General features: G+C 45.6%; 1 protein-coding gene across 9 annotated transcripts in view; it reads left to right on the forward strand.

Moving 5' to 3' along the window:
- KCNIP1 (potassium voltage-gated channel interacting protein 1) overlaps positions 1-25,961 on the forward strand; it is a 267,824-nt gene that overhangs the window by 220,821 nt on the left and 21,042 nt on the right. For 2 of the 9 annotated variants that reach the window (XM_074313883.1, XM_074313884.1), the window contains exon 2: positions 21,334-21,450. The exons of 6 other annotated variants lie outside the window; for them this stretch is intronic. In XM_074313883.1, the coding sequence (XP_074169984.1) occupies positions 21,334-21,450 (117 nt within the window). Of the gene's footprint in view, positions 1-5,070; positions 5,094-21,333; positions 21,451-25,961 lie in introns of those variants that run through there. One more of the 9 variants, XM_074313885.1, reaches the window with a different exon arrangement.

Here is a 25,961-nt window from a genome sequence, read left to right on the forward strand (position 1 = left end):
AAATAATTTGCTTTCTGGTAGAATCAAGAGCTCAGAGATGGTGCTCTGAGGAATTCTTTCATTTCTTTCCCACCTTTGAAAGAAAAGAAAACTCCAAATGCAATTATTGGCATTATTTTCATACCAACTGCAGCAAAATATTCAAGACGATGAGGCTCCTACCAAATTAGTTTATCCAACTGAGACTCAGACAGTACCTTACCAGAAGACCACTCAGAAACCCACAGACCAAGCGCAAACCCCACTGCGTCAAGTGACTGAGGACAGGCATTGCACATGGGTTCTCGGTTAACTAAGTGAACTGCTCCTCCCATCTTGGGGACACTGCACCACAGGACACCTCTGTTTACTTCAGGCTCGACAGTGATGAGCAAGCCGAGAGCAGCAGAAGTGGCTAGCTAGCATAGAATTGGGTTTTCTGACTGCCGGGGGCAGACACTCAAGTAAGTTTAATCATAATCCGATGAGACCATTTGTCTGAAAGGAAGGTTTGTGGCTGGAGAACTGAAGTTCAAGCACCCGGGAATTTCCAGAGGAAGTTGATTCCCTGCCTGAAATAGTATTATTTCCTCTCTCAAGATCCAAACCTTCAAACTATATATACTCAACGTACAACTTTTCCATGGGACTCCGTGTATCTCCTTGAGCATATAGATAATAACAGTGATAATATTACTACCAGTTATTTAAATGAATAAAATCACTACTTTATTTCAATCTTCACAACTATCTGAAATAGGTACTATGATGATCTCTGTCTTACAGGTGAGAAAACTCAGGGCAGAGAGGTTAAATAATTCGCCAGTGGTCACAGAGCGCTAAGTAAGGGGCGGAGTTCAGAGTCAGGCAGGCAGCCTGGCCGAGGCTGTGCTCTGAGCCTCCACGGACAACTCCATGCATGGGTATCGGGGACTGTCCTGAGAAGCTTATGGCATTATCTCACTTAATTATTGAAACAATCCTATGGCACAGGTTCCAGTATTATCCCCATTTTTCAGAGGCAGAAACTGACTACAAAAGATTAAATGATTTGCCCCAAGTCACACAGCAAGTAGGTGGCAGAGCTAGAATTTAAACCCAGAGATTCTGTGAACCAGAAACTTGGTCCCATGGACCATTTTGATCTGTGATCTGTGTGCCCCCATCCCCCAATTCATATGATGAGGCCCTAATTCCAAATGCGATGGTATTTGGAGGTGGCACCTTGGGGAGGTAACAAGGTTGAGATGAAGTCATGAGGGTAGAGCCTTCATGATGAGATGAGAGGAAGAGACTAGCCTCTCTCTCCACCATGTGAGCACACAGCAAGAAGGCAGGCAAGTGTCTACAAGTCAGGAAGAGGGTCCTCATCAGAACTGAGCCCACTGGCACCCTGAGCTCAGACTTTCCAGGCTCCAGAACTGTGAGAAATAACCGGTGTATTGTTTATGGCATTTTGTTATAGCATCCTGCGCTGACTAAGACACTAGGCATTCATTCGTCAGTGTGACCATCTTGGTCCCCAAGATTCCTAAGGGACCTTGAAGACCATGTCCAGTATCCATTTGTCAGGATGCGAAGGTCTGAATTAGAACCCAGACTTCCGTGGTGTCTGGATCAGAACAAAAGTCAGGTACCTGGTATGTGAAATCAGGTCACTGCCCACCCTCCTCCCCCCTCCATCCCCATCCTACCCCTCCCCTACCCCTGCCATCCTCACCCAGAGAGAATGTCTCGTGAAATGATCAAACCTTTGTTTCTTTATGGCAAACAGACTGGAGAAAAAAACGCCCATCAGTTCTGATAAAGAAATAAAAAGGACCAACCAAGTGATGATTCTTGTTCAAAAAAATATATAGTAATTTGGGACAAATTAGTAAGAGAAGTGTCCAGTTCTGTGCAGGCTCCTGTCTATAATGGAAATGTATTCACCTCACAATCTATATGGAAATAAGAAAAAAGCAATTTGTGAAGTGGATTCCATAAGTGCTCCTGGTAGGGCAAAAATTTCTCATCAAGTGAAAGAGGGAACTTCAATAAAAATTTTAAAGGAGGTTATATGTAGAGGGAAGAATTGTGCAGATTCCACATGGTGCTGGATGGAAATGTGATGGGAAAGAAAGGTAGTTTCTGTAAGAAGCAATTCATGAATTTCTCACAAGTGCCAAACTTTTATCAGCTGGATATATGGGGAGAGCATGGATTTTGGTGGCAGGTAGACCTGCGTGCGACACCCAGACACCCGCTACCTAGGAGACCTGAATTTCCCTCGATTTTCTTGGGGAGGAAAAGTGGCAATACCTCCAAAGATATGGTGGAGAATTCAGGGAGATCGCCTGTGTAATGCACCCCACACTTTCTAGAAAATCATAGCAGTTAAGTCTGTCTGATGGCAATTTAGATAACTCACCTGAAAGGTGGGTGTTCCTGAAGTTCAGGGTTAGGAGACCATCAGGACAGGACTTGCCTTTGAGGCCAGAATTCTTGGAATAGTTTAAGTCTTTACATGGTGACATCAAGGCAGAATGGGAAATGCTACTCCTCCTTCCCGTGTCATTCATTCCCAGAAATTCCAGAAAGCAGCAAGGGATTCAGTCTAGGTCCTGGCACCTGGCTTGCATCTAATACCTGTTTGTGGGACTGCCCTGGGAATGTTGTATGTGAGGTGAAATAGGGCAAAAAAGTGAAAATATAGGACAGCAAGGTGGCTGAGACCAGAGCACATCTGCCCAGAGCTGATCTCTAGAGCAGTGAGCACGTATAAGCTTGCAAAGGTGAACAATGCAGAGGTGGGAAAGAGTCAGGGATAGCACCAGTCTTAGAAAGCAGAGAATTGTTGGAAAGAAGCAGTAGAGAGAGAGGAAGGAGCAGGTAGAAACCAGGAGAGGTACAGGCTAGAGAAGCCAAGAGAATAAAGTACTGACTTAGCAGAAACTTGGAATTCTCTCTGCTCTAATTTACTTCCTCATGTCTGGCTTTCCCTGAAATCCCCTAAGCCTACTAGGTTAAATATTATACTTACTAGAGCTCCAGAAGAGAGGAGATTCGGTAAGTCAGGAACACCTCTGGACATGTGAATTAATCAGGTTTCCTTCAGGGCAGCTGGGATCTGGAATGGCAGACTGGTGTCCTGGTAAACTGGTGTACTCAAGTGCAATGTTTGCCAATTTCCATAGTGCAAATACCCCTATTGTGGCTGATCTCATGCCACCAAAGACTTAACAACTGCCCTGCTGATTTCCTGAAAATTTACCAATCAGCTTTCACAAGCTGGAATAGGCTGGCTCCAAGACACCACTGTCCAGGAGGCTGATATATAGAACCAGCAGGGGAGGTGCAGGCAGAGAAGACAAGCGTTTCCTGAGTCTCACTCACATATGTAGACTGTCTCCCCCTATCACAAAGGAGGAAAGGAAGGAGAGACCAGCATTCACATTTAGTTACTATTGTTGTTTAAAACTGATTACACACATACCTGGGAGAACATTTCAACAGTGGGTCTCCTTCTGACCCCAAAATCTCAGCTCTTCTCTCCAGAGAAAACTAACTCTCAATTATCAGTGTATCCTTCTGGAAATATATTGTGGATATTCCAGCATGTGTGTGTGTGTGTGTGTGTGTGTGTGTGTGTGTGTGTGTCCCTTTCCAAAATTAAAACGGTAATGTACTAAATAACTTACTTTTTTCACTTTAATATATTTTCAGTATTCTTCCAGGAAAAGATAAATGTGTTGTATAATTTTAATGACTATATAGTATTCCTTTCATACATGCACTATAATTTATTTAATGTTTCCTCACAGATGAGCATATTTTTTTTCAGCCTTTTGCTGTTATAAACAAATGATGCATATATTTTTATGCACATAAGTAGGCATCTCTGTGAATGAAATGAAATTTCAGGATCAAATAGTGTATATATATTTTTCCCTCCCAAGAGGTGGTACAAATTTCCATTCCTACCACCAATTCATGAGAATGTCTTTTCCCCAGATTGCTGCCACCAACATGTATTCTCAGAACCTGAGACCAGCCTTTGATAGGTGCATTGTAGCCTCACATTTGCCATTGGTTCCCTTACTTGAGGTAGTTTTATTCACAGAAGAGGAAATTGGGCCTCATGGAGATCAAGGCACTTTCCCAGACAGGCCTCTATGACCCTAAGTCTCCAATCTCTCTTCCTCATGTTGGCCACTCTTCCCCACCAGGCTCACTGCTGACAATTCAGGGTAGGAAGACTGTCAAGTTTGCCACAGAGCCTGGAACCTCAGGACACACCAATAGCATTGCTTTTGCTTCCTTGTTTATTTTTTGTTGTTGTTGTTTGTTTTGCTTTGTTTTTCTTTATTTCCATAAGTGTTGCTCATTAAGTTTTGCTTTTAATGATTTCTGCTACTGGTATGAAACCTGCCCCAACACAAATATAACTGTGTACTCAACCCAGTTTGCAATTACTTTCTTGGGAATACAGTTTCCAGCGACACTTTGTGATGTCAAACAGGGACCACCTGTATTCCAGAATATGTAAGCTTGATTAGTTTTTTAGTGAAGAAGTACAAATTATTGTCCCTTTGGAAAATAGCCTGCACCTCTAAGTTTATCTCAGATTGAAAGTAGTAAGCCTCTTCCTATGTCTTTGAAATAGTCTACACTCACACAAATTCCCTCTGAGTCTCAAAGAGAAAATGTCATGAGACACTGCCTATTATGGTTACACTCAGATAGCAGATGTTTAGGCGTTGGTTAAACCTCTGGGGAGATTGCCTTGGGAGAAGAGGAAATAAAAGTAAAGATTACTATAAAACAACACAGCGATTACCAGCTAGGAGGAGGAGAAAGGTGGAGGGAATGGGGGGAGTGGGAGGGAGGGAGGGAGGGCGAGGAAGAAGACCGGTGAAAATAAACCAAGCACTTAGGAGAACAGCAGGAAGGGCGCTTGGAAGCCTGGTTTTCTGGCTTCCAATGCCCGCCTGGCGTCTTGCTGGTGCGTCCGTGTTCCGAGAGGATGTGGGCAGAGGGGGAGTCGGAGGGGCTGCAGACCTTGGGAATAGTGGTGGTCGTGTGCTCCTCTCTGAAACTTTTGCACTACCTCGGGCTGATTGACTTGTCAGACGGTAAGTGAACCTTCAGACCTCTCTGTTTTATATAAATGTGTGTTTTTCGGTTTAGGCTGGGTGAGAGTAGTTTAGAAAATGCAAGGAAAGTAGCGCGGAGACCCGAGAGATTTTTAAAAAGCCCGGCTAAATCTGAGCGGTTTTGATCCCTGCCTTGCTCATGATGCCCCAGTGGTAGCGCTGTCCGTGGTGCTGAAACGCCGCGTCTGCAGAGTGGTCGGGCTTAAGGGGGGTAAGGCACCGTCTCTTCAGACCCTTTGTGCGTGTGAGTCTTGATGGATTACTAGCTGTGAGAGACTAGCACAATACATCACAGTCCTTTCTCAAAATATCTGATAACTATATTGTTCATTGAAGCCAATGACTTTTAAAAGTCATTATACTGATTAACTTGAAAAAGTACTTGGGAAGATTGTGATGGTAAAACTTTAGTAAAATACTAACCACAGTGCCTGACAATTAGAAGACATTTAACAAATGTCAATTCCTTTCTCCAACCCTTAAATTTCAACCCTCATAAGAACCCTTTCTCTAAAACCACCTCATCAGCTGTGACTTTAGCTTCTATTCCTTAATGAGAATGTAGTCAAAAATTCAGGTTAACCACACTGTTAATGACTAGAAAGTCAGTGGTTCGGTTTCTAAAGTTAAAGGACCTGAATAAATGAAGAGTATTTTCTTCCTCCTCAGATTTTGTTCCAGATAGAACATAGTTTTTCTATATGATTCTTATTACATAAAAGGAGACTCCTGGAAAGATTCCGATTTTGAAGAGCAATACTTTAAATAAGCCCAGACTCCAACACTGTATATTCAATGTGTATGCAGTGTATAAACAATGTGTATTCGATGTATATTCTTCCATAACTACATAGTGTAGACAGAATTTCTCTTCAAAGAGGTGTTACATGTCATAACCTTACATAATAATGAAATATATTGGCAGACAAAGGATAGCAAGCTAAAATACCAACAAAAGCTGAGGTTGACTGGAGACTGAAGTGCAGGATTATGTGGCTGGATGAGCTCTGGTTTCTGTCAATGATCTATCTCTGGTTAACTTTGGTCAAATCATCTGGATCTCAGTTTCCTTTGGAGAATATTGATGATTTTCTATCTCTGCTTCATGGAATTCTTGAGTGACCCGAAGGTTTCTTTGTATTAAGTTTTGTGATGGGGGTGTAGGGTAGGCTCTGAACCCTTCATCCCTGTTTCAGCAGGTCTAGCTCCCCTTCCTCTGTTCTATCTTAGGCCTGTGTGTAAGGAAGAGCTCTTTATGCTTTAGCTAAAAGGTAGTGAATCTATGTTTCTGGGAGTCTATGATTGTGTTTCCTTGAGGTTTTGAAAACTGAAGCACATTCAGAACCCTTTTTATTTCTTAAAAACCACCTGAAATCTAACAGTCTATGAGAGTATTCCATGTGTACATACAGACCCTTCCTGGCCCTTGGTCCCTCAGATGTGCTCTTGTAAAACTCCTTGCTCAGCTTGCCAGTCCATAACAAATGCACAAAGGCCCTGTTCCCCACCAGGTCCCAGGAGAACATGTTCTACCCTGCTCAGAGCTTCCGAGCAGATACCCCCAAGAATATAAATTAATGCCAGAGCTACTTACTGCCTTATAAGACTAAAGATGCAGTGGAAATGTTACCCCACTCTTCCTTTCCATATTCAGAAGTATCCATCTCCCTCGCCTACCTTAGCTGCTCAAGCTTACAGCTTTTGGTTTTATTACCACAGAAGATGTTAGTTATTCATTTAATGTTATAGCAATGAGGGGATTAAGGTGAAATGTAGAGAACATATGCTTGGGACTGCCTTCAGTAACCCTTGGTGATCGAAGGGATTAACATTTATTCAGCACCTACAATGTCCCAGGTTTAGTGCCAGGTGCATTTATATACATGAGCTAATGTAACCCTCAAAAAAACACACTAAGAAAAAACTTAAATAAGACTGGAAAGTAGATGTCATTGTTCCCTTTATATAAGGAAGAAGACAAGCTTAGAGCCATTACATAAAATTTTGACAGACACAGCAATAGCAACGAGGAGGTATTTTTCTCTAAAATTTCGCCCTCTTTCCTGGACAGCAAGTGCTTCAACAAGTAAGCTAGCTCCAGATATGGTTGGTTATTATGTCTATACTATACATAGAGTTCAAGATATGTTCCAAAATGCTATTTTTAATGAGTATGTGATGTGGGAAACTCTGTTCACTTATTTGAGTACTGAGGGGAAAATACCACTTCCTACCAAATACATTGGGACAAATGTGACATAGTCATTCTAAGGAGAGCAGTTGGAACATCTCTGAAGAACCCATCAGTAATCTTTCTTAGGCCCTTGACATTCTTATTTTATTTTTCAGTAGTAATTTTGAAATGGTATAGATATTGGGCCCAAAGTCAAAAGAGCTGGGTCCAATCCTGCATGTGCCATTTATCAGTTGTGTGACTTGGGTGCGTCCCTTTTCTTCTCTAGCTTTCACTTTTCCCATTTGTAAACATAGAGAAGTGAGGATAATGGTTCCATTCATCTCCTAGGGCTGCTGCAATGAATTACTTCATTGGGTGGCTTATAACAAGAGAAGTGTATTCATGCACAGTTCTGGAGGCTGTAAGTCCAAAAGCAAGGAGCTGACAGGGCTCTGCTCCCTTGGCAGCCCCTGGAGGAGAACCCTCCCATGTCTCTTCCAGTTCCTGGCAACCCCAGGTATTCCTCAGCTGTGGCAGCACAACTCCCACCTATCTCCATCTTCACATGGCCAACTCCTCTCTGTGTGTCTCTGTCTTCACATGGTGCTTTCCTCTTTTTATAAGGACACCAGTCATATTGTATTAGAGCCCACCGAATGACCTCGTCTTAACTTGGTTACATCTGCAAAGACCCTCTTTCCAAATGAGGTTTCATTCACAGGTACCAGGATTAGGACTTCAACCTATCTTTTTGGTGACACAAGGAACTCATAACAATAGTCATAATGCTACATATTGCTGTTGTACCGATGAAACACAGTGGTAGATGGGGAAGTACCAAAGCATCATGTCTCCTGGCCCTGCCACGGTAACTTCAGAGGACAGTCACTATTCCAGGTCAAAGCACTGATGGAAGTAGTGAGACTCACATGTGGTATTACTCCAGAAGTTTGCTGGGTCCACTGAATGGCAACAAATCTGAAATATGGTTCACATGAGGCCGATGACACACACATATACAGCTTTACCCATTTCTTATGGACTAAGTGCTTGTCTAGGACTTCATAGACTATCTAGTGTTTGACCTGCACAGCAAAATAATTTCCATGAGATAATAAGGATCTTATATTATTATTGAACTGATTTTATAGTGTGTGTGTTTGTTTGTTTGTTTGTTTTTTTAACTGAGGCTCTAGAGCTTTGACTTCAAGGCTACATGGCTAGGAAGTGACAATTTTAAGACTCAAAGTCTTTCTGAGTCCCACTCGAAAGCACTTTCTAAATACATTGTCCAAATGCAGCAAAACTTGCACTTAAACTGTGCATGGAGCACAGGGAATAGGACTATTTCTATGCATCAAATATTTGTATGATTCCTCCTGGTAAAGTTCTCATAACATCATACAGTTAGGTTGTAGTGGGCGGAATCATGGCCACCCAAAGATGTTAGGGCCTCATCCCCGGAACCTGTACATGTCACCTCATAAGGAAAAAGGTTCTTTGCAGGTGTGATTAAGTTAAGGATCTTAGATGATATTATCTTGAATTATCTGGTTGGGTCCTATGTGTCCAACCATCATGAGTGTAATAAAAGAGAGGAAGGCAGAGATTAGGCACACAGAAGAGGAGAGGTGATGTGAAGATGGAGGAAATAATTGAAGTCAGGTGGCTGCAAGCCAAGGAGTGCTGGCAGCCACCAGAAGCTGGAAGAGGCAAGGAATGGATTCTCCCTAGAGCCTGGCCTTGCTTACACACACACACAAACACACATGGTTCGGACACCCACCTACCACTGAATAAACAAATCAGCTTGAGTGGATTACTCCTTTACAATATTAGACCCAGACTTTTCTCTTTTTCTTCTTTCTATCTCTGGATTTGGTTAGTTATTTTTAATTCTTCTGTAGATACAATTATACTTTATAAGGTACACTTAATCCTTGATTACTTAAATATGGCTTGAAGCAGTGTCTACTGCCCTCCTTCTCTGAAATATCGGAAGGCAAGGACACTTTTACTTCCTCCACTTCTCCCATTTTTCTCTCCACCTACCAAATCTGTTCATTATATTATCATTTTTATGCTGTCAAGGTTTAGGATGTTCCCAGGGTGTACCTCTTTCAAGGTACATGGGAGGGGTTCCCCTAGACCGTTCATCCCCATGAGTACAACCCTGTCTCCTGCTCCGTGTGGGCTCCCAGCTCTGTCTCTGAAACTTCTCTACGTGTATGACCAGCGAGAGGACAGCCAGGACGTCCCCTCCCCTCCAAACAGGAGAACACACTCTGTTCAGAAGCCTTCCCAGTCCTTTGGGTTTCAGAGGGGCATCCAGAGCTGCCCAGGCCTGGAAACCACAGCCTGACCAACAAAATGGGGCTGCCTCCAGGTTAGTGGCTACCTGCACACTCTCCCCCAAACCCATCCTGCAGCTGACAAAACCTCCTAAAATCCAGCGCCCAGACACACGAGATTTGCTGGTACAGAATAGCTGGTGTTTTGCAGTCTGTCATAGCAAGCATGACAAACTTTTTAAAATTTCTTTTTCTATCCAAGATCATAGATTCTGAGAAAGAGAGAGAGCCACACATGCGCCAAAGCAACTGTATATAACTGGTTTGAGGTTCTTCGGAGAAAAAGAAATGTAAATTGTTCAACTTATCTTATTTGTAAAAACACGTTTGCAATGGAATGACACAGTCGTACATAAAGGAATTCTCGCTTTTGAAAACAATCCCTTACAATACAAAGCACAAGTGCCCATAGCTTCCCCCACCCACAACCCAATCCCACTTTTCCCCCAGGGCTGAGCACTGTTGTGACAACAGTGCTCAGAACTAAAGATAACGATGCCTATTCCTGGGTATCAACACAGAAGGATCGCCCCCTGATTTTATGGTAAGAAAAGTGAATGTAAAATCAACTTAAGGAAGAAAATAAACCTGCTTAGACAGTCCATAATGTTTTCAATTTCAGAAGAAACTGGAGAGAAAGGAGAAGAGGAGAAATAAAATAGGAAGGTGAGAGGTAGAAGAGAAGAGAAAAATGGTCAGAAGTGGCAGAGAAGAAAGAGGTAAACAAGAGAGAGAAAGGGGGAGGCAGTGACAGGAAGGAGACTTAGCCAGGTCTGAGGCCAGCCCTTGAACCTCCGTGGTCCACCTGGATGCCCAGTACATTACATCATATAATCACTGGCATCTGGGAGTCAGCTTAGCTAATCCGTAGTTTACCAACTGCTCTTTGTGCTTTGATCTCTAGAGACTCCACGCTGTGGAAGGCAGTCCCGGCAGCCCACCTTGCACTTGAGCTGTGTGGCCAGAACTCCATCCCCCAGACAAAACCAGGCGCAGGGAGGAAGCCAACCTTTGTCTCCATGTCCACAAAGCTGCCAGTAAAGAACAGTCTGTCTCGTTACTTCTTCAGGCATGTCTCGGGCTGGGCATTTCAGGTTTGCTGAAATAGAGTTCCGGGTCACACACAGTCATTCGTTCAGTACATTCAGTGCAGTCTCCATTGATCCAATGCTCTTGAAATGAGTAAGCACTACAGTATTGTTCCTTTATTTCCTTCAAGTCAACGTTCAAAGATTAAACAGTCAAAGCTGTCCATGGATTCCTCCACCCTGCCGTCACCTTCCCTGCGCCCCTCACCTTCTCTCTACCCAGCTCCAGGGCTCCAAACCTCTCTTATGCTCCTGGGGGCTTTCTTTCCATTCATTCTCTGCCTGACTTCCCTGCTTTTAATCCATCTCCATCAAAACTTACCTGCGTTCCATTTCTTCTACAGGCTGACCTTGAATTACTCTTGAAACACAGATCCCTGCTTAGGCAATCCTTTTGTCAGTGAATTTGTGTGTGATGAGCCTGAGTAAAATATTTTTCGTTACGTATGGTGCTCACACAGTATACTGGCTTAGATTGTTAGCTACTCTTAAAAGCTAGAGAGGAGATGATTTTAATCACTTTAAGTTGTGCTTCCTGAGGGAATCAACTTTAGGAAGACAGCTGGGTCTGGAACCAGGAACAAACGTTCATTGAGTGAGTGAACAAATGAATGGGCGCCTTTATCCTGCAGACAAAGGACAGATGTGGGGAGGGGCTACCTCATGGAGAGAGTGATTCTGTCTGCCCTGTTCTCCACACATCCTGCGCAGCTCATGCCCGACACACAGGACATGCTCAGGAAGGGTTGACTGAAGGAAGAAATAACCACTGAATGGCGAGCCCACGGATTGATCTCCAAAGCTTCCTCCCACCTTGGAATGTACTGGGGCCCAAAACAAAGGCTTCCATCTTCACCAGCAAAGGTGCTACATCCCACACCGTACACAGAGTTACTTCTTGCTCCTCTCCAGTGGGCCTTTGTTTTCCTCCAAAGCCCAGCTTCTTCTCCAACCTCGCTATTCTCTTCCTAATACACACCCCAAATATTCCCAGAAGGTGCTGTTCCCCTCTGGCCTGCTCTGGGTAATTCAGAGGATAGTCCAAGAATAGAGCAAGCGCTCATACTTGACAGGTAGACACCTAGTGAAAACTGGTGAATGATGGATGAATGGACAAATTAGTGATCATCCCTGCGCAAAGCAAAGAACCTGGGGATTCTCTCAAGCCCCCACCCTGGCACCGTCCTTGCCACTTCTACATGAGTAAGAAAAGCGCCCTGGGGGGCATATCAGTAGGCCTGGCCTCCACTCAGTCCTGTGCCTCAGGCAAATCAGTGACCCTCTCTGGACTCCGCCTGGCCAACTAGAAAATGAGCAGTTTGAATCATATCAGTAGTTTCTACATGGTTATCTGCAAAAATCCCCTCCTGGGATGTGGGGAAGGAAAACGGCCTTCTGATCTCCTGCTCTAATCCAGCATCTCTCTTACATACTTAGCCTCCCAGCAAAATTTCCTTTCATTAAAGACGTCCTTGCCTTTACAGGAGTTTGAAAACCACTGAGTGACATGTAAGGTCTGTCTAACCTTGAAGTCTTCATGTCCCATGATGTACTTGCTTCCAAGGTGGACAGAAGGCATGTGACCCAGCCAGGGCCACAGCATTTCTCTGTGGCACCATCACCACGACAACCAACCATCAGTTAGAATTCCTTATGTGTGCACTGGGCCAAGCTATAACCCCTAGAACGCTGGAACCATCAGCACACACACAACTAATGAGTGATATTTCTGTTCCATGGCTGCTAGAGTCAAAATAAGTGAAGGGAGTGTTGCAAAAGCCAAGATGAGATCACCAAGCCTCTGGCGTCAAAAAAGTATATTTCATAGAATGTTTAGCTTGACAAGACCCTAAAGAGCATGGAGATGATCTGGAGCCATGGAAATAACCCTGGAATTGGAGTCAGAAGCCAGAATTTAAACCCCAGCTCTCCCCTTTGTTGACGAATGACCTTGAGGAAGGTATTTAATTTCCATGAGACTTAGTTTCCCAATCTGTAAAGTGAGGTAATATAACCTGCCTTGCAGGATGTTGGATTAATTGAAATGAATGGGCTGAGAATATTTGGCTCAGTGCTAACTCAATAAATATTCTGTAAGGGCCCAAAGGGAGGAAGTGATTTGCCCAAGGTCACTTCCTCAAGGTCACACAACAATGCCATTATCATCATGCTGCCCACAGCTCAGCAGAGTTATAGTCTGAGAGGCGTCTGGTGCCCAGGGAACCAGCAGGGCCCACTGAACCTCTGCCTCAGCTCCCAGCACTTCAGGGGTACAGCCCTGGAGTGGGTGCTGAGACACCCACTCAAGAGTCTCACTCTCTGGAATTCAATATAGAAAACCCATTAAGTCCTGTTTACATGGAAGTGTTGTTTATAATTATCGTTCCCTATGGGATATTCCCCCACTGCTTCCTCCAATCCTGTTTTAAACTGCTCTGCTAATAGAGCTTTCCTGGCCTCCCTGGGGAGACATTCACAGATACTAATAGAGACATAATTCAAAAATGCTTGATACACATGCCCTCGATTTTCCCCAAGAACCACCTAAGTAAAGATCCTGAAACATGCAACGCCCTCATTGGCTAGATGCAGTTAAATATGTGTGGTATTAAACGTACGGGTTGCTGCTCAGCCAGGTCTGCGTTAACCTGCAGCAGTCACAGCATTTTCTCAACTGAGATCCCACCAAGGCCGGTGCAACAGGAAAGAAGCAGGCAGCTAGACGAGAGCCCTGGAGGACCCCTCCTCTCGAGTCTCCACTCCATGCCTTTGCCAAGCCTTTTCGCATAAGGCAAGGATGCTTTTAAAAAATCCTACTGGTCAGGAGAAGCAAAGAATCCACACTGAGCAACTCCAGGAATATCAACTTCCGTCTCTCGCATGTGTAAAGAGGATAAGGAAGGCAGAAAGAAGCTGGGCGCACATTACACCATTGCGACATTCTGTTGCAACACCGTGCAAGCAACATTGTGCGATCAGAGAGATCCCAGTACAAACACTTACACTCACCCTGCGTGAGTCACTTAGGCTTTTCGAGACTTAGTTTATCCAATGGCAAACTGAGGATACTAATAACACCTCCCAGAATTGCTGGGAAGATAAAAGATTAACAAATGAGAAAGCACTCAGCGTGTCTTTACATAGGAATTCATTAAACTTCTTTTATATAATCTTCCCCTTCCTAAAATCTGAATATGGACATGCTTCTAGGCCTGTTAAACAAATAAATGAAGGTTGAACAAATCCGTAACGTACTAAAATTAGATTAAAAGAGGTAAACTAGAACTGATTAAAAGAAGTTTAACTTACCCAAAACTAATAAACTTAATGAAACTTGGTATATCAAGAGGAAATTAATATAAATTGAAAATAGCATAGGTTCAAGGTGACTAGAGAAGTTTCTGGAAACTAGATCCATGATTGATTAATGAACTAAAAATACAGAGAACTGCCCAAGGCTAGAACAGTAGAAATCCACTGCTCCTGCTCCCCCACCACCATGCCCCTCTTTCCTGCAGAAGGAATTGAAGCCCAGAGAATGGGAACCAGGAGTTGCAGGATGTGTTCGGTGTTCTTTGGCCTATGCTGGCCTCCCCAGGGATGGCCAGCCCTCCTACACATTGTCCCTTAGAGACGGCGCCAGATTGACACCCAGGCAGGGTGATCCAGAGCTCAGGCCACCACCCCACCCTCCTCACCCAGGAATAGACAGGAGGCGAAGGGAGAGGAGCCCCACCTTTCCCTTCCTGCTGCATACCTACTATGTGCCATGTCTTGGGTATGCACCTGACCCCCTAGAAGGCCCTGAGAAGTGAGTGTCCTTCCCACACAAGGAAACACCATTGGGCAGGTGATGCAATTGTGTGTGACAGGTACGAAATTCAAGCCAAACTCCTTGGGCACAGCATCCAACTCTTGTCACTTCTCCAACTTCACAGATGCAAACATCTGACTACAGAAGGCTCTTTGTCAACATGATCTGATTTGAATTGACATGAATGAGCCTCAGTCAAACTATAAATCCTGAAATTTTCAATTGTATCAAATTTTTGAAAGATGCCATGAATTCTCCTGTCAGATACTGGGAGCTGAGGTCACTGCGGCAGGTCCTTTTTGGGTTTTGCTTGCGGGAAGGAATTGCAAGCAGGAAGGTAAGGGGCCTTGGGAAGGGCGGGCAACTGAGAGAAGGGAAAGTAGCAAGAGGCAGACCAGAGGCAGTTCTGCCCTGGTGGCTTCACCTCCACCTGTGTGGCTCTCGGAAGGTGTCTTTGCAGAAACCATGGTGGGAAGCAAGCCAGTTCACCCCCGAGGAGAACCTCCAACACCGGGGACAGATCTAGCACAGATGAGAATCCGGCCTGGCCCCCCCAGGATGAAATGTGTCACTGATCCCAGATGGGGAAAAGGACAAAAGGCTGAAGAGGTCTCAGCCAAAGACCTCAATTTATCTTCGCGACAATTTTAATTGGAAACCTTGCCTCACTGCTGCCCACTTTTTCAGAAGTAATTAGAATGCTAATCTATAAGAAAGATGTCTATTAAAAATAAATTAATAATAGATAATACATCTTGGCTTACAATTTTGAATAACACAGCCATCCTCTTCTTAAAGTAAAAATTCATATATTTTTAATAAGCCTGAGACATTTCCCAATGAACCACAGATGGTTCATTTTTATTATCCTATAAAGAGACATTATGGGTGACTGTTGTTGTTTTTTAAATGGCAAAACAGAACCTTAGCGCTGCTCTTTTCTTAGAGACTGCTGAGGACTTTCTGAGTACCAGGGTTCCTTCCTGTCATCCTGGAGACTGAGGTGGGTGTTGGCCTTCATCACCCTCCGTCACTGTGGATCCCCAAACATGCATCCCTGATCAGACAGAAGCAGGGAGACACAACCAAAACCAAACACAGTTCCAATTCCAACTTTGTCACAGATGACGAATAGCCAAGCCCTAATGACCTAGAAAATGGGTATTTATAACACAATCCTCGCGAGGTAATTTAAGGAGTATACACGTATAGTACAGGGTATGAAACGCACTGGAGACAGCAACTGGCAGGAGAGGCTCTCTCTAAATGTCCTTTCCTCTTCTCTCCACATCTAGAATGATCAGGAACATCTGAACCCATTACACATATGCGCCTGTGCACATACCCTGGTTTTGTACCACAAGGGGAGTAGATATGTTCTGTTCACTTGACAAACACGCATGAACCCTCCTGCAAGAAGCTGTTGCATTTGGAGAATAAATAACTCTGAACCAGCCTAAGAAGATGAAAAGTGGGGAACACCAGGGGGCTAACCAGCTGTTCTCCAGGCACCGTTCTTCAGGTTACTGACTCAAAATAGCCAAAGTCAGCATTAACCAAGCCCACTCCCCGTAAGAGCCCCATTGCTGGGGCCAGGGTTACAAAGAGAAGCGTGACACAACTCTCTTCCAGCCTCCGCTGCAGGACAGTTCCACCACGCATCCAACTGTTCAAGCCTGGAAAATCTTCCGTGTCTCCTCTCGGTCCCCTTCCCTCACACACGGCCTCCCCTACAGCAGCGAGACTGGTGGACTCCCTGCCAGACAGGTTCCAAACCGCCCGTTACTGGTCTCCTTCGAAGTCAACGTCATCTCAGCCAGTCGCAACACTCTCCTCGCAGGTCTTTCTGCATCTACTTCAAACAAACAAACAAAAAACAAACCTCTTCTTGAAATATAATATGCACCAGAACCCATGTAACCAATACCCAGATTTAGAATAAAAAAGACCGTTACGGCACCCCTGAAGCCCTCTTTTTGTTCCAGTCCAGTAACTACTTTCCAAGGATAACCGCTATCCAGACTTCTAAGAGCAGAGATTCATTTTACTTGCACTCTACGTTCATCCGTATTGTTAAATGCTGCTGCTGTTAATTCATTCACATCACTGTGTAGCATTTCATCGTGTGAATATGTGAACAGTGTGGTTTATTTCACTGTTGATGGGTGCGTTTCCAGTTTGGGGCAATTATAAACTGGAGACCTCTGCTTCCCATTGCTGTAAAGATAAAAACCCAAAGTGGACAGATCTGACCAACTGCCATCTCACCTGACACCACTTCGTCCCTTGGTCATGCTGTTCTGCCACTTGGCCTCCACTGAGTTGCTCCAAAGGCTGAGTTCATCGTCCTTGCACATGCTGTTCCCTCTCCCTGAAACTCTTTTCCTAACACTCACTTTTACGCTTCGGCTCACATGTCTGCAGACTCTCCTTCCCTCTGACTCAAATGGGTTTCCTTCCTTTGGTTTTATTTCCTTACTGCCCCACTCTTCCTTTGCAGCACTTAAGACAATTCATACTTGCATATTCCTCTGTACGATTATTTGTGACCGTCTTGCTGGCCCCTGGAACTCCCTGGCACAGAATAGGCGCTCTGTGCATATTTATCAAGTGAGTGACTGAACTTGCCAAACCCTCAAGGAGCCCAAGATCAAGGGAGACAGAAAGCCTGTCTGTACCACCATCCAACGTGCCGGACGCTGGAGGGGAGGGATCTTGTCATACCGATGCTGTCTGGGGGAGACAGAAAAACTTGCACTTGAGGGGAAGCAGCCCTGAGGTGACATTTTGTGAAAGGCTATACCACTCCAGGAGGCACCGTTCACACTGTAGTCTAAATGGTGTCCCCTGGCTGTGTGCAGTACAACGCATAGATGTGAAGAAGCCCAGGAAGTCACCCAGCAGAAGGGAAAGAGCTCAGGCACCAGGTGGAGGCAGGAGCATGTGCAAAGGTATGACAGTGTCACCCAGGAAGTCGTGTTGGGGGAACTGCAAGTAGTTGCAGAGAGTGGGTGTGTACGTGGCAGGGTGGCAGTGGGTGGGAGAGAAGCAACAGACAACACGCGAAAGCTAAGCAGGGAGCAGATCGTGAAAGGCATTGAATGCCTTATTAAAGAGCATGGCCTTTCCCCTGCAGGCAATGGGGAGCCATTAAAGGCTTTAGAGGGAGGGAGATATTCAGATGTATCTCCTTTGAACACCTTGTTTTCTCTGTCCCCAGACGGAGCCTCTACACAGGAGGTTCCTGAAAACTCCACCTCATCTTCCCTCGCGACTAAGAATGTCACACACACACACACACACACACTCACCTTCCTTCCTATCTAATAGGCTCTCAATGCCTTCAGGTTTCAGGGCCGCCGTCACTTCCTCAGAGAAGCCGTCCCTGACTGCTTCCACTGTACCCTGAGGCCCCGCCACTCCCTCCCATAGCACCAAATAGCTCCCCCTTGCTGCACTTCTCAGTTATTATTTTATATTTGCAACTGGGATTCCAAGTCCCTCAGGCACCAAACAGTCACCTCACTGGGAACAAGAACCACAGCATTGCAATCACACTACCTGTCAAAGTGCCCGTCCCGTACTAGACGCAACTTCACTATGTGTCCTGTGAGACTGTTTTACAAAGGCCCTTCTGCCTGCTCATGCAGAGACCCCACTGGTCGAGCTGAGCTACAGGCTACAGGCTGGCGCTCTCCAGTCATCTTGGGGACAGATGCTGAGTACGTGAAATGGGGCCCCGCGGATGTCCATGCCCAATGCCCCAGCTAGGAAATACCAAAGGAGGCAGTATCAACATCTGACTGACTGCAGACCCCAACTCCATTGACGGTGTTTTCTTATGTTCTATATTCTGGATGCTTGGACATCTGGGAGACTGCCTCTCCCAGAGCTAATTTCCGGGGATAGCAAATGACTCCACTGCAAGTGTGCTTTCATACACACACCAACCAATGTAGACCTCACACCCCAACCATCTCGTTTTTCTAACTCTCACACACCAAGTGTTCCCTCTGCCCGAAATCACCCCCCGGGCTGGGGAAAGCATAACTAGGATACCCACATCCACCCCTATAGCTCAGAGGCTGCCAAAAATACTCACACTTTCTAATCCTAAGCTTACCCAGCATACCTATCCTGCCTCACCCATCCTTCCCATGGAAACCCCAATAAAGGCGTGGGCCACACTCTGACCCGCCCCCCTCCTGACCAACCCTGGGGCTTCCCCGAGTGGCCCTGCATGGTGTGCCGTGCTTCCTGTTTCTAGGGATCTGGGAGTATAAACTTCTTTCTTCCAGACAGTCATTTCCATGTCTGCATGTCTTCCCCTGCACAAATTTCACCAGAACACCCCTTTAAAGCATTCAGGTGTCCCAGGGTCCTAGCTCCTGGAGGATGCAATGGTATGGTGAACGCCTTTGTAACCCTCGGGGCTCCCAACGTGGCATCTCAGAAGGTACTCGGCAGCGTCTGCAGATAATGAACAGGCGGCTCTGGGGAGCCCTCACCTCCGGGGAATCTGCCTGAGCCTCACATCAGGCCCAGGCACGGAGCTTCTCCAGTGGCCTCGGGACCAACCAGTTTTACAAATTATCAACATCTCCCCATTAGCTGTTGCGATATTAAATTGTGTGACTGGAAATGAATGAATAATCCCACGGGCAAGTGAGAGAGACCAAGCAGCGAGGATTTAATAACAAGTCCTGCCCTCTCTCCAAGCAGAAGGTCTCCCTAATTAAATATTAAAAATCTATCCAGACAGCTACAGAAAAAAAAAAATTGCTTTTTCAGCAGTGTAGCTCTGAGACACCTCCTCAGAAGAGCCAGGTGCTGTGGGAATGTCCTCTTGGGGACCCAGCAAGGGAACCACCATGTGGTTCCAGGGTGCTGGGTGCCAGGCAACTGGTCTTTCACATGCCTTGTCACCTTTGGTCTTTATGGGTAAGATCACATCAAGTGGCAGAGCTGGCAGTTTCACCCGGTTCGGTGTGGTTCTAAAGCTCACGCACGAAGATGCAGCAGTTAAGAACAGGGTTTTGGCATCGAGCAGACGTGGATTTGAGCCCCAGGTCTGCCACGCACTAACTGCGGCCTTGGACAGGTTACCTTGTATCTCTACGTCTCAGGTCCTTTGTCTTTGCAAGGGTAGCAGTGCACAGCTCCCAGGGTTTGGGGAGGGTTACAGGAGACAGTGCACATGAAGCCATAGATGTAGGCCTAGTACCTAAGGAAATGCCTCTGAAATGTCACTTACTAGTCTGATCAATGGAAGACACCCCCCCCCACTGTGTCTCAGAAATGCCTTCTCCAGAATGGAGGGCATCCTGTCCCACCCACGGCCTCTCACCAGGCTGTGTCTTTTCTTCTGCACCAAGTAGGGAACAGTTATTAGGAATTTGACTGAGCAAATACTGCATGCCGGTTGCACCTCCATTCATAATTTCATTTAAATCTCACAAGAATCATGCAAAGTCGGAACTATTCCCACCATTTCCCAGTGTGGAAACAGATCAATAAACACAGCATGCTACCAAGGATACACAAAGACCTCCAAGCAGAGGCGTTCCACCCTCACCCACTTGGCGTCTTCCACAGAGAGAGGGCGCCCACCCCACCCCCAACCCCAGGGCTTCTGAGGGGCTCCACGTTTGTTGTTTAATCAACAGTAAAATAACCTTTACAGATGTCTTCTTATTAGAAATTCATGCTGACTCATTACAGAAGGTTTAGAGAATACATACAAGCAAAAGGCATATAACAGACATCCATAATCCCAACCCTCAGAGATAACCACTGCTAAAATTTTGTGTATGATATCCTAGAGATAGATTGATAGATTAGATAGATAGATAGATAGATAGATAGATAGATAGATAGATAGATAGATAGATAGATAATAGATCTCCTATTTTATGAAACCTGCATTTTCCCACTTCTGGAATATTTCTGAGAATTAACCTGAAATATGTCCAGGGTACCCACATCCATAACCCTGGTCCCTTTGCTTCCTACCTTCCTAGATTTTGCTTCAATAATTATCACATCTCTTTTGCACAATTAATCTCTCTCTTTTACTTATAACTACCAGAACCTGTTTCCCCTTGCAGGGTCCTGGGCTAACTAAAATAAGAATGAAAAAGGAAGTTATTGACTCGCTAGAAAAAGTCTTACAGTCGTGGGAAGTTTTCTCCAGCCTTAGCGTATTTTTGATGCCAGGGAGTCAGGTCCCCGGCCAAGTGTGACTCATTCTAAACAGGCATTACCAGACCCTCTGGCATTCCAGCTGAGACTCCAAATATCTCAAACTGCAGGTTTTATTAACGGATAGAGAAAAAGAGACTGTCTTCCCTTTCCCTCACTTGCAGAGAGCTGGGACTGTGTCTAAGGTCTCAGGCCTGTGTGATTGACGGAGGACCTCTGTTGCAATGAGCTAGGAAGGAGAGAAAGTCACAAAGCCATCAGGCAGAGAACTGGCCCTGCGAAATTATTCTCCATGAAGTCCCCGCACATGGGGAAGGGCTGAGGAGGTCTCAGTTCTCTTATGATTAACCTCAGCACTCATTGAGTGATTCATAGTATAACTTATACTGGCTTCTAAAAAAAAAGAAACCCCCCTGTCTTGTACTTTGCCATTTGTCGTCCCCAAAACTGTTAACCTGGACCCCAAGGCCCAACACAGTAAGACCATGCCCGCCTCGCAGTCCTCGGTGCCTCGTTCACCACGTCCCTCCCCCAGACACACCGGCCTTCTCTCATCTCCTAGAACAGGCCTCTCTTCTCCCTGCCTCAGGGTCCTCGGAGAGGCTGTTCCCTCGTTCTCCACCTGGCCATTCTGTCTCATCCTTCTGGCTCTGCACCCAGACCGCTACGCTACAGAGAAGTCTGGCAGTTATGGCCGTCTTCCTGTGTAAGTTCCCACGGCAACCCATCCCTTTCCTCATAGCACTCGGCTCCACGGTCATTCAAAAATTATTCGCTTAACATCTGCCTCCACCACAGGACACAGGCACTCCTGTTCTCATCTGATTGGCCAGCACTGGTCACATGATCACACCTAACATCAAAGGGGCCAGAAGGGCACCCACGCTCCTGGGAGGGAGGAGACCAGGAAAGAGTTGGTGAGGAACACTAATGAGCACCACAATATTGTTTTGTTTGAAAACAAGCTTTTTTCCCCAGAAAAGCAATGTCGCAACGAACAAAACTCAACACCAATTGCACTAGGCCAGACTTACCAGGACCATCTTCACAATGAAATAAATGGCATATACTTACTATTATTCCACTGGAAAAGTAATGTTTTTAACCAAAACATTAAAATTAGAGAAGCCATCCTACACAGAGCTTCAAATACATTTTAAACAGTAATGAAGGCTCTAAGGTGAAGAAGGAAGTGTGCCTCCTGGCCTGGTCTCCCCACCCCGTATGCCACAGAAGTCATCGGTATAGACAGTCGTGTTTCAGGACTTGACACGCAGGCTGGGAGGGCCGGGAAGGCTTCACACAGAGGGCATGACTGGGGCTGTTTGGGTTTCTTGTATGTGAGATTTCATTTTCAAGGACTCCTATGATCCATCGTAAGCTTTATGGTAAGCCACTTTGAGACTTAAAGGATGAGAAATACTGCTAATCTCACAGCAAGGAATTCAAAAGGACTAGGTATTCCAAGCCAGAGCTCCAATCTGGAAAGTTCTATCACAGCATCACTCCCGTCTTGGTGGTAGCCACCCACCCACCACTCCTCAGATTAAACCACTTCAGAGCCTTGTGACCCACTAATGTATTCACAGACTAAGTCTAACTCAGCTAATTAATCCTGGCTCATTCATTCTTTTTTTTTTTTTAAGAATCATTGTAGTTTTGTTTTTTTGTTTTTTTTAAATTGGGGAAGGGGAACAGGACTTTATTGGGGAACAGTGTGTACTTCCAGGCCTTTTTTTCCAAGTCAAGTTGTTGTCCTTTCAATCTTAGTTGTGGAGGGTGCAGCTCAGCTCCAGGTCCAGTTGCCATTGCTAGTTGCAGGAGGCACAGCCCACCATCCCTTGCGGGACTCGAGGAATTGAACTGAACCAGCAACCTTGTGGTTGAGAGGATGCGCTCCAACCAACTGAGCCATCCGGGAGGCAGGTCAGCTCAAGGTGCCGTGTTCAATCTTAGTTGCAGGGGGCGGAGCCCACCATCCCTTGCGGGACTCAAGGAGTTGAGCCGGCAACCTTGTGGTTGAGAGCCCACTGGCCCATGTGGGAATCGAACCGGCAGCCTTCGGAGTTAGGAGCATGGATCTCTAACCACCTGAGCCACCGGGCCGGCCCCTCATTCATTCTTTTAAACTACAGAAGTCTTCCAGCTGACTATCCTGGCTAATAGAGTGGTATGTGGGTTCTCTGTAGGTTGCACCCCACTCACAGCCAAGCAAAGAGATCAGTTAGGAAGCTGAGCCCCAGCCCCCCACTAAGTGAGAAGGGGACATTATTGAATGACTCCTACATAGCAGGCACTTTTTATGCAGTGGTTCCTTTGATCCTAACAGACTGGGAAATGGGTGCTGCTGTCCCCGTTCTACTACTGAGAACAGAGTCTTGGAGGATGGAAGTGACTTGCTCAGGCTCACTAGCTCTTAAGCTTCAGAGCTGGGCTTCAAGCCTGACTATTTTGGTGGCACAGCTCACCATCTTCCCCTCTTGCTGATGCTCAGGTGGGCTGCCACGTTCCATGACCACCTTATATAAAATACTGCCTCCCATGACCCGTTTCTCTCTAGTCCTATAACCTTGCTTTATTTTCATTCACAGCACACATCAGCACCTCTGTTCACTGCTCTGTTCACACCACCTTTTGTTCACCGTTTTATCCCCAGTGCCTAGAAGAGTGACTGGCACCCAGGAAGCATTCAGTAATTATGTGCTGAACGAGTGAATGGTGCTGTGAAAAGAACACCGGGTCTCCAGAAGGACAAACCTGCGTTTAATTCTGCTGTGCCAGGAATCCAGTGTGTGACTTTGGATAAGTCCAGTTCCTTGTCTGGGCCCCAGGAGCCACGTGTGTGATATTAGAGGGCAGGATAAAAGCATCTCTCTGGAATCAGATGCTCTGTGATTTATACAACTTGTTACCCAGAGTGAAGGCTGCTTTCATGCTCAGAAAAGGGAAACAACTTGGAAATGCTAAATGGATGGCAGAGAGCGTGAGGTAGGGAAGGGTGAGGGGGGAGGACCCCTGAAACGATTTGGTGACTCCCCTCCTGCCACCTCAGACTGGGCTCTGTAAATTCTCAAGTGCAGAAAGTGTGAAGAGCTTGGGGGGTGGCATTTGGTCCCTGACTTGCTGAGAGAGAAACAGCCACAAAGACATAGTGGGCCCATGAGAGACCGAGTGGATGTTCCTAATGCCAGAAAGTACCTGACTGTCAATCAGATGATGAGATTAGGTTTCGCTCTTCTATTCACCATCGTTGTGACCTTAAGGATTTCTCATGAGCTCTCTGACTCCATTTTTCCTAATACAATGGGAATAATAATAGTTTCTCTTTCCTCTGTGAACCTCAGCTTTCTCCTCTGCAAAATGGGAATCATATAACACATGTCTCAGAGGAACTAAGCCCTGTGAATAGTGCTCTGTGAAATATAAGGTGAAAGGGTACTGAACAAGAACCTGTAAGTCTACCCCATTCTTGGTACATGTGAGGTTAGCAGCACAGAAGCCTACATCTGAGGACACAGCCTGAATCTGTACAGAGGTCCTCTCTAATCACAGGGCATCCTTTTTTCTCCATGTCGCTTCAGACCCCAAAAATGAAACTCTGTCGTATTTCTAGATTATCACAAAACACACAAAAGTCACTTGGGAAAAACACAATATGGAATAGAGATCACAGACTCCGCAGGTAATGAAGATGAGGGATGGTGAACAATGTCACTTGGTCTTAGTGTGGAGGGTAATAGGGAGCAGTGGAGACTGCGGTTTACTAGCGAGCACACACCCTGTCCAAAGCCAGCAACTGCTTCAGCTGCCGCCAGTCACTGCCATGTGATAATGTGGGCCCACATAGCCATCACTTCAGCTTCTAAAGAGAAGCCAAAAATCCATCTTCCACGGGAAACAAATGTTGGCAAGATTCACAGTTAAAAGCAGTGAGACAAGTGTACCCTGTGGGCTGCCAGGTTGTGATTTCTGAACTAAATGACAGAATTAGCCACTAAATGAGCCAAATACTTTCCAGACATCCTCTTGGCTGCTGTCTCGGGACCCTTCATGTATTTCTTGTTTAGCTCCTTGTAGTTCTACACACTCAGCAAATAACGAGCACTTACTAAGTACCTACTGTGTCATGTGCAAAGTGGACACTGGACATCACGGAGAGAGCGGGATACCAATAATAAAAACCACACAAAGACAAGGCACAGTCTCCCCACCCCCACCTCCCCCACGCTGGTAAATGAAACTGCCAACACCCACAGGTAGATTTTAATATCTGCCTGCTGATTGTTAGTGACAAGACGTGCTTCAGGAAACTGGACAGAAAGCAAATTTTCCATGTGATGGTCTGTGAGAGCTTCCCAGAGGAGATGGCTCTTAATCCAGGTATAGATAGTGGCTGGGATGTGCTCAGGCAGAGACAGGGGTCCATACACCAGTAGACTATGTCTGCTGCAGAAGACCCATGCCGAGGAATTGTGGGGAATCATGCTGGAAAGTAAACTGGGGCCCAAGTGTAGAGCCCTCAATGACAGCTGGGGAATCGGGGCTTTCCCCTGAAGATTCCTCAGCAGGGAGGTGGTGGGTTGCACTGGGCTGAATCTGATGGAGGTGAGGCACCCCCTTTCCTCCTGCTTTCTCCAGGATGAGGGGTCTGGGCATGGGCTCTCGGGGTTCCTCCAAGTCCAACTCTTCACTTCTTCTTTATTTCAGGCCAAACAGAGTTAGACAAGCAGCCAGAGCTTCCCCAGATAACCTCGTGCTGGCTGTTTCCTTGGGGGTCGGGGAATGGGGGGGCGGGTGTGCCTTCATGGTAATTATCTAGATCCGGAAACAATTCAGAGAGGCAGCAGGCTTTGAAAGAGGCAGTATTTCCTTTTTTTATGATGGTTTCATTTTCCATTTTTATTGGCCCTTCACTGATTGCTCCCGGGCTCTCTGACTTGATGTGAGATGCGTTGACATTTATAGGAATCAATACATTAATAAATCACGAAGTTCATAATGTCTGATTTGCTTCTAAATGAGACAGAACTATTATCACCATAAAGTTGCCCATAAAATAGGCCCAATTGTGATGTATTGTATAGTCTAACCAAAGGCATTTGAGTGAATAACCTTTCCCCGAAAGAAGGAAACAATCAAGGCTGAATAACTTCATTAATAATTCAAGGTGTGTCTGCCGAGGCTTCATTTATTAAGTGCACAGTTAAGAAGCTTCTG

Source organism: Rhinolophus sinicus, linkage group LG10, assembly GCF_036562045.2.
Source record: "Rhinolophus sinicus isolate RSC01 linkage group LG10, ASM3656204v1, whole genome shotgun sequence".
NCBI classification, from domain to species: domain Eukaryota; kingdom Metazoa; phylum Chordata; class Mammalia; order Chiroptera; family Rhinolophidae; genus Rhinolophus; species Rhinolophus sinicus.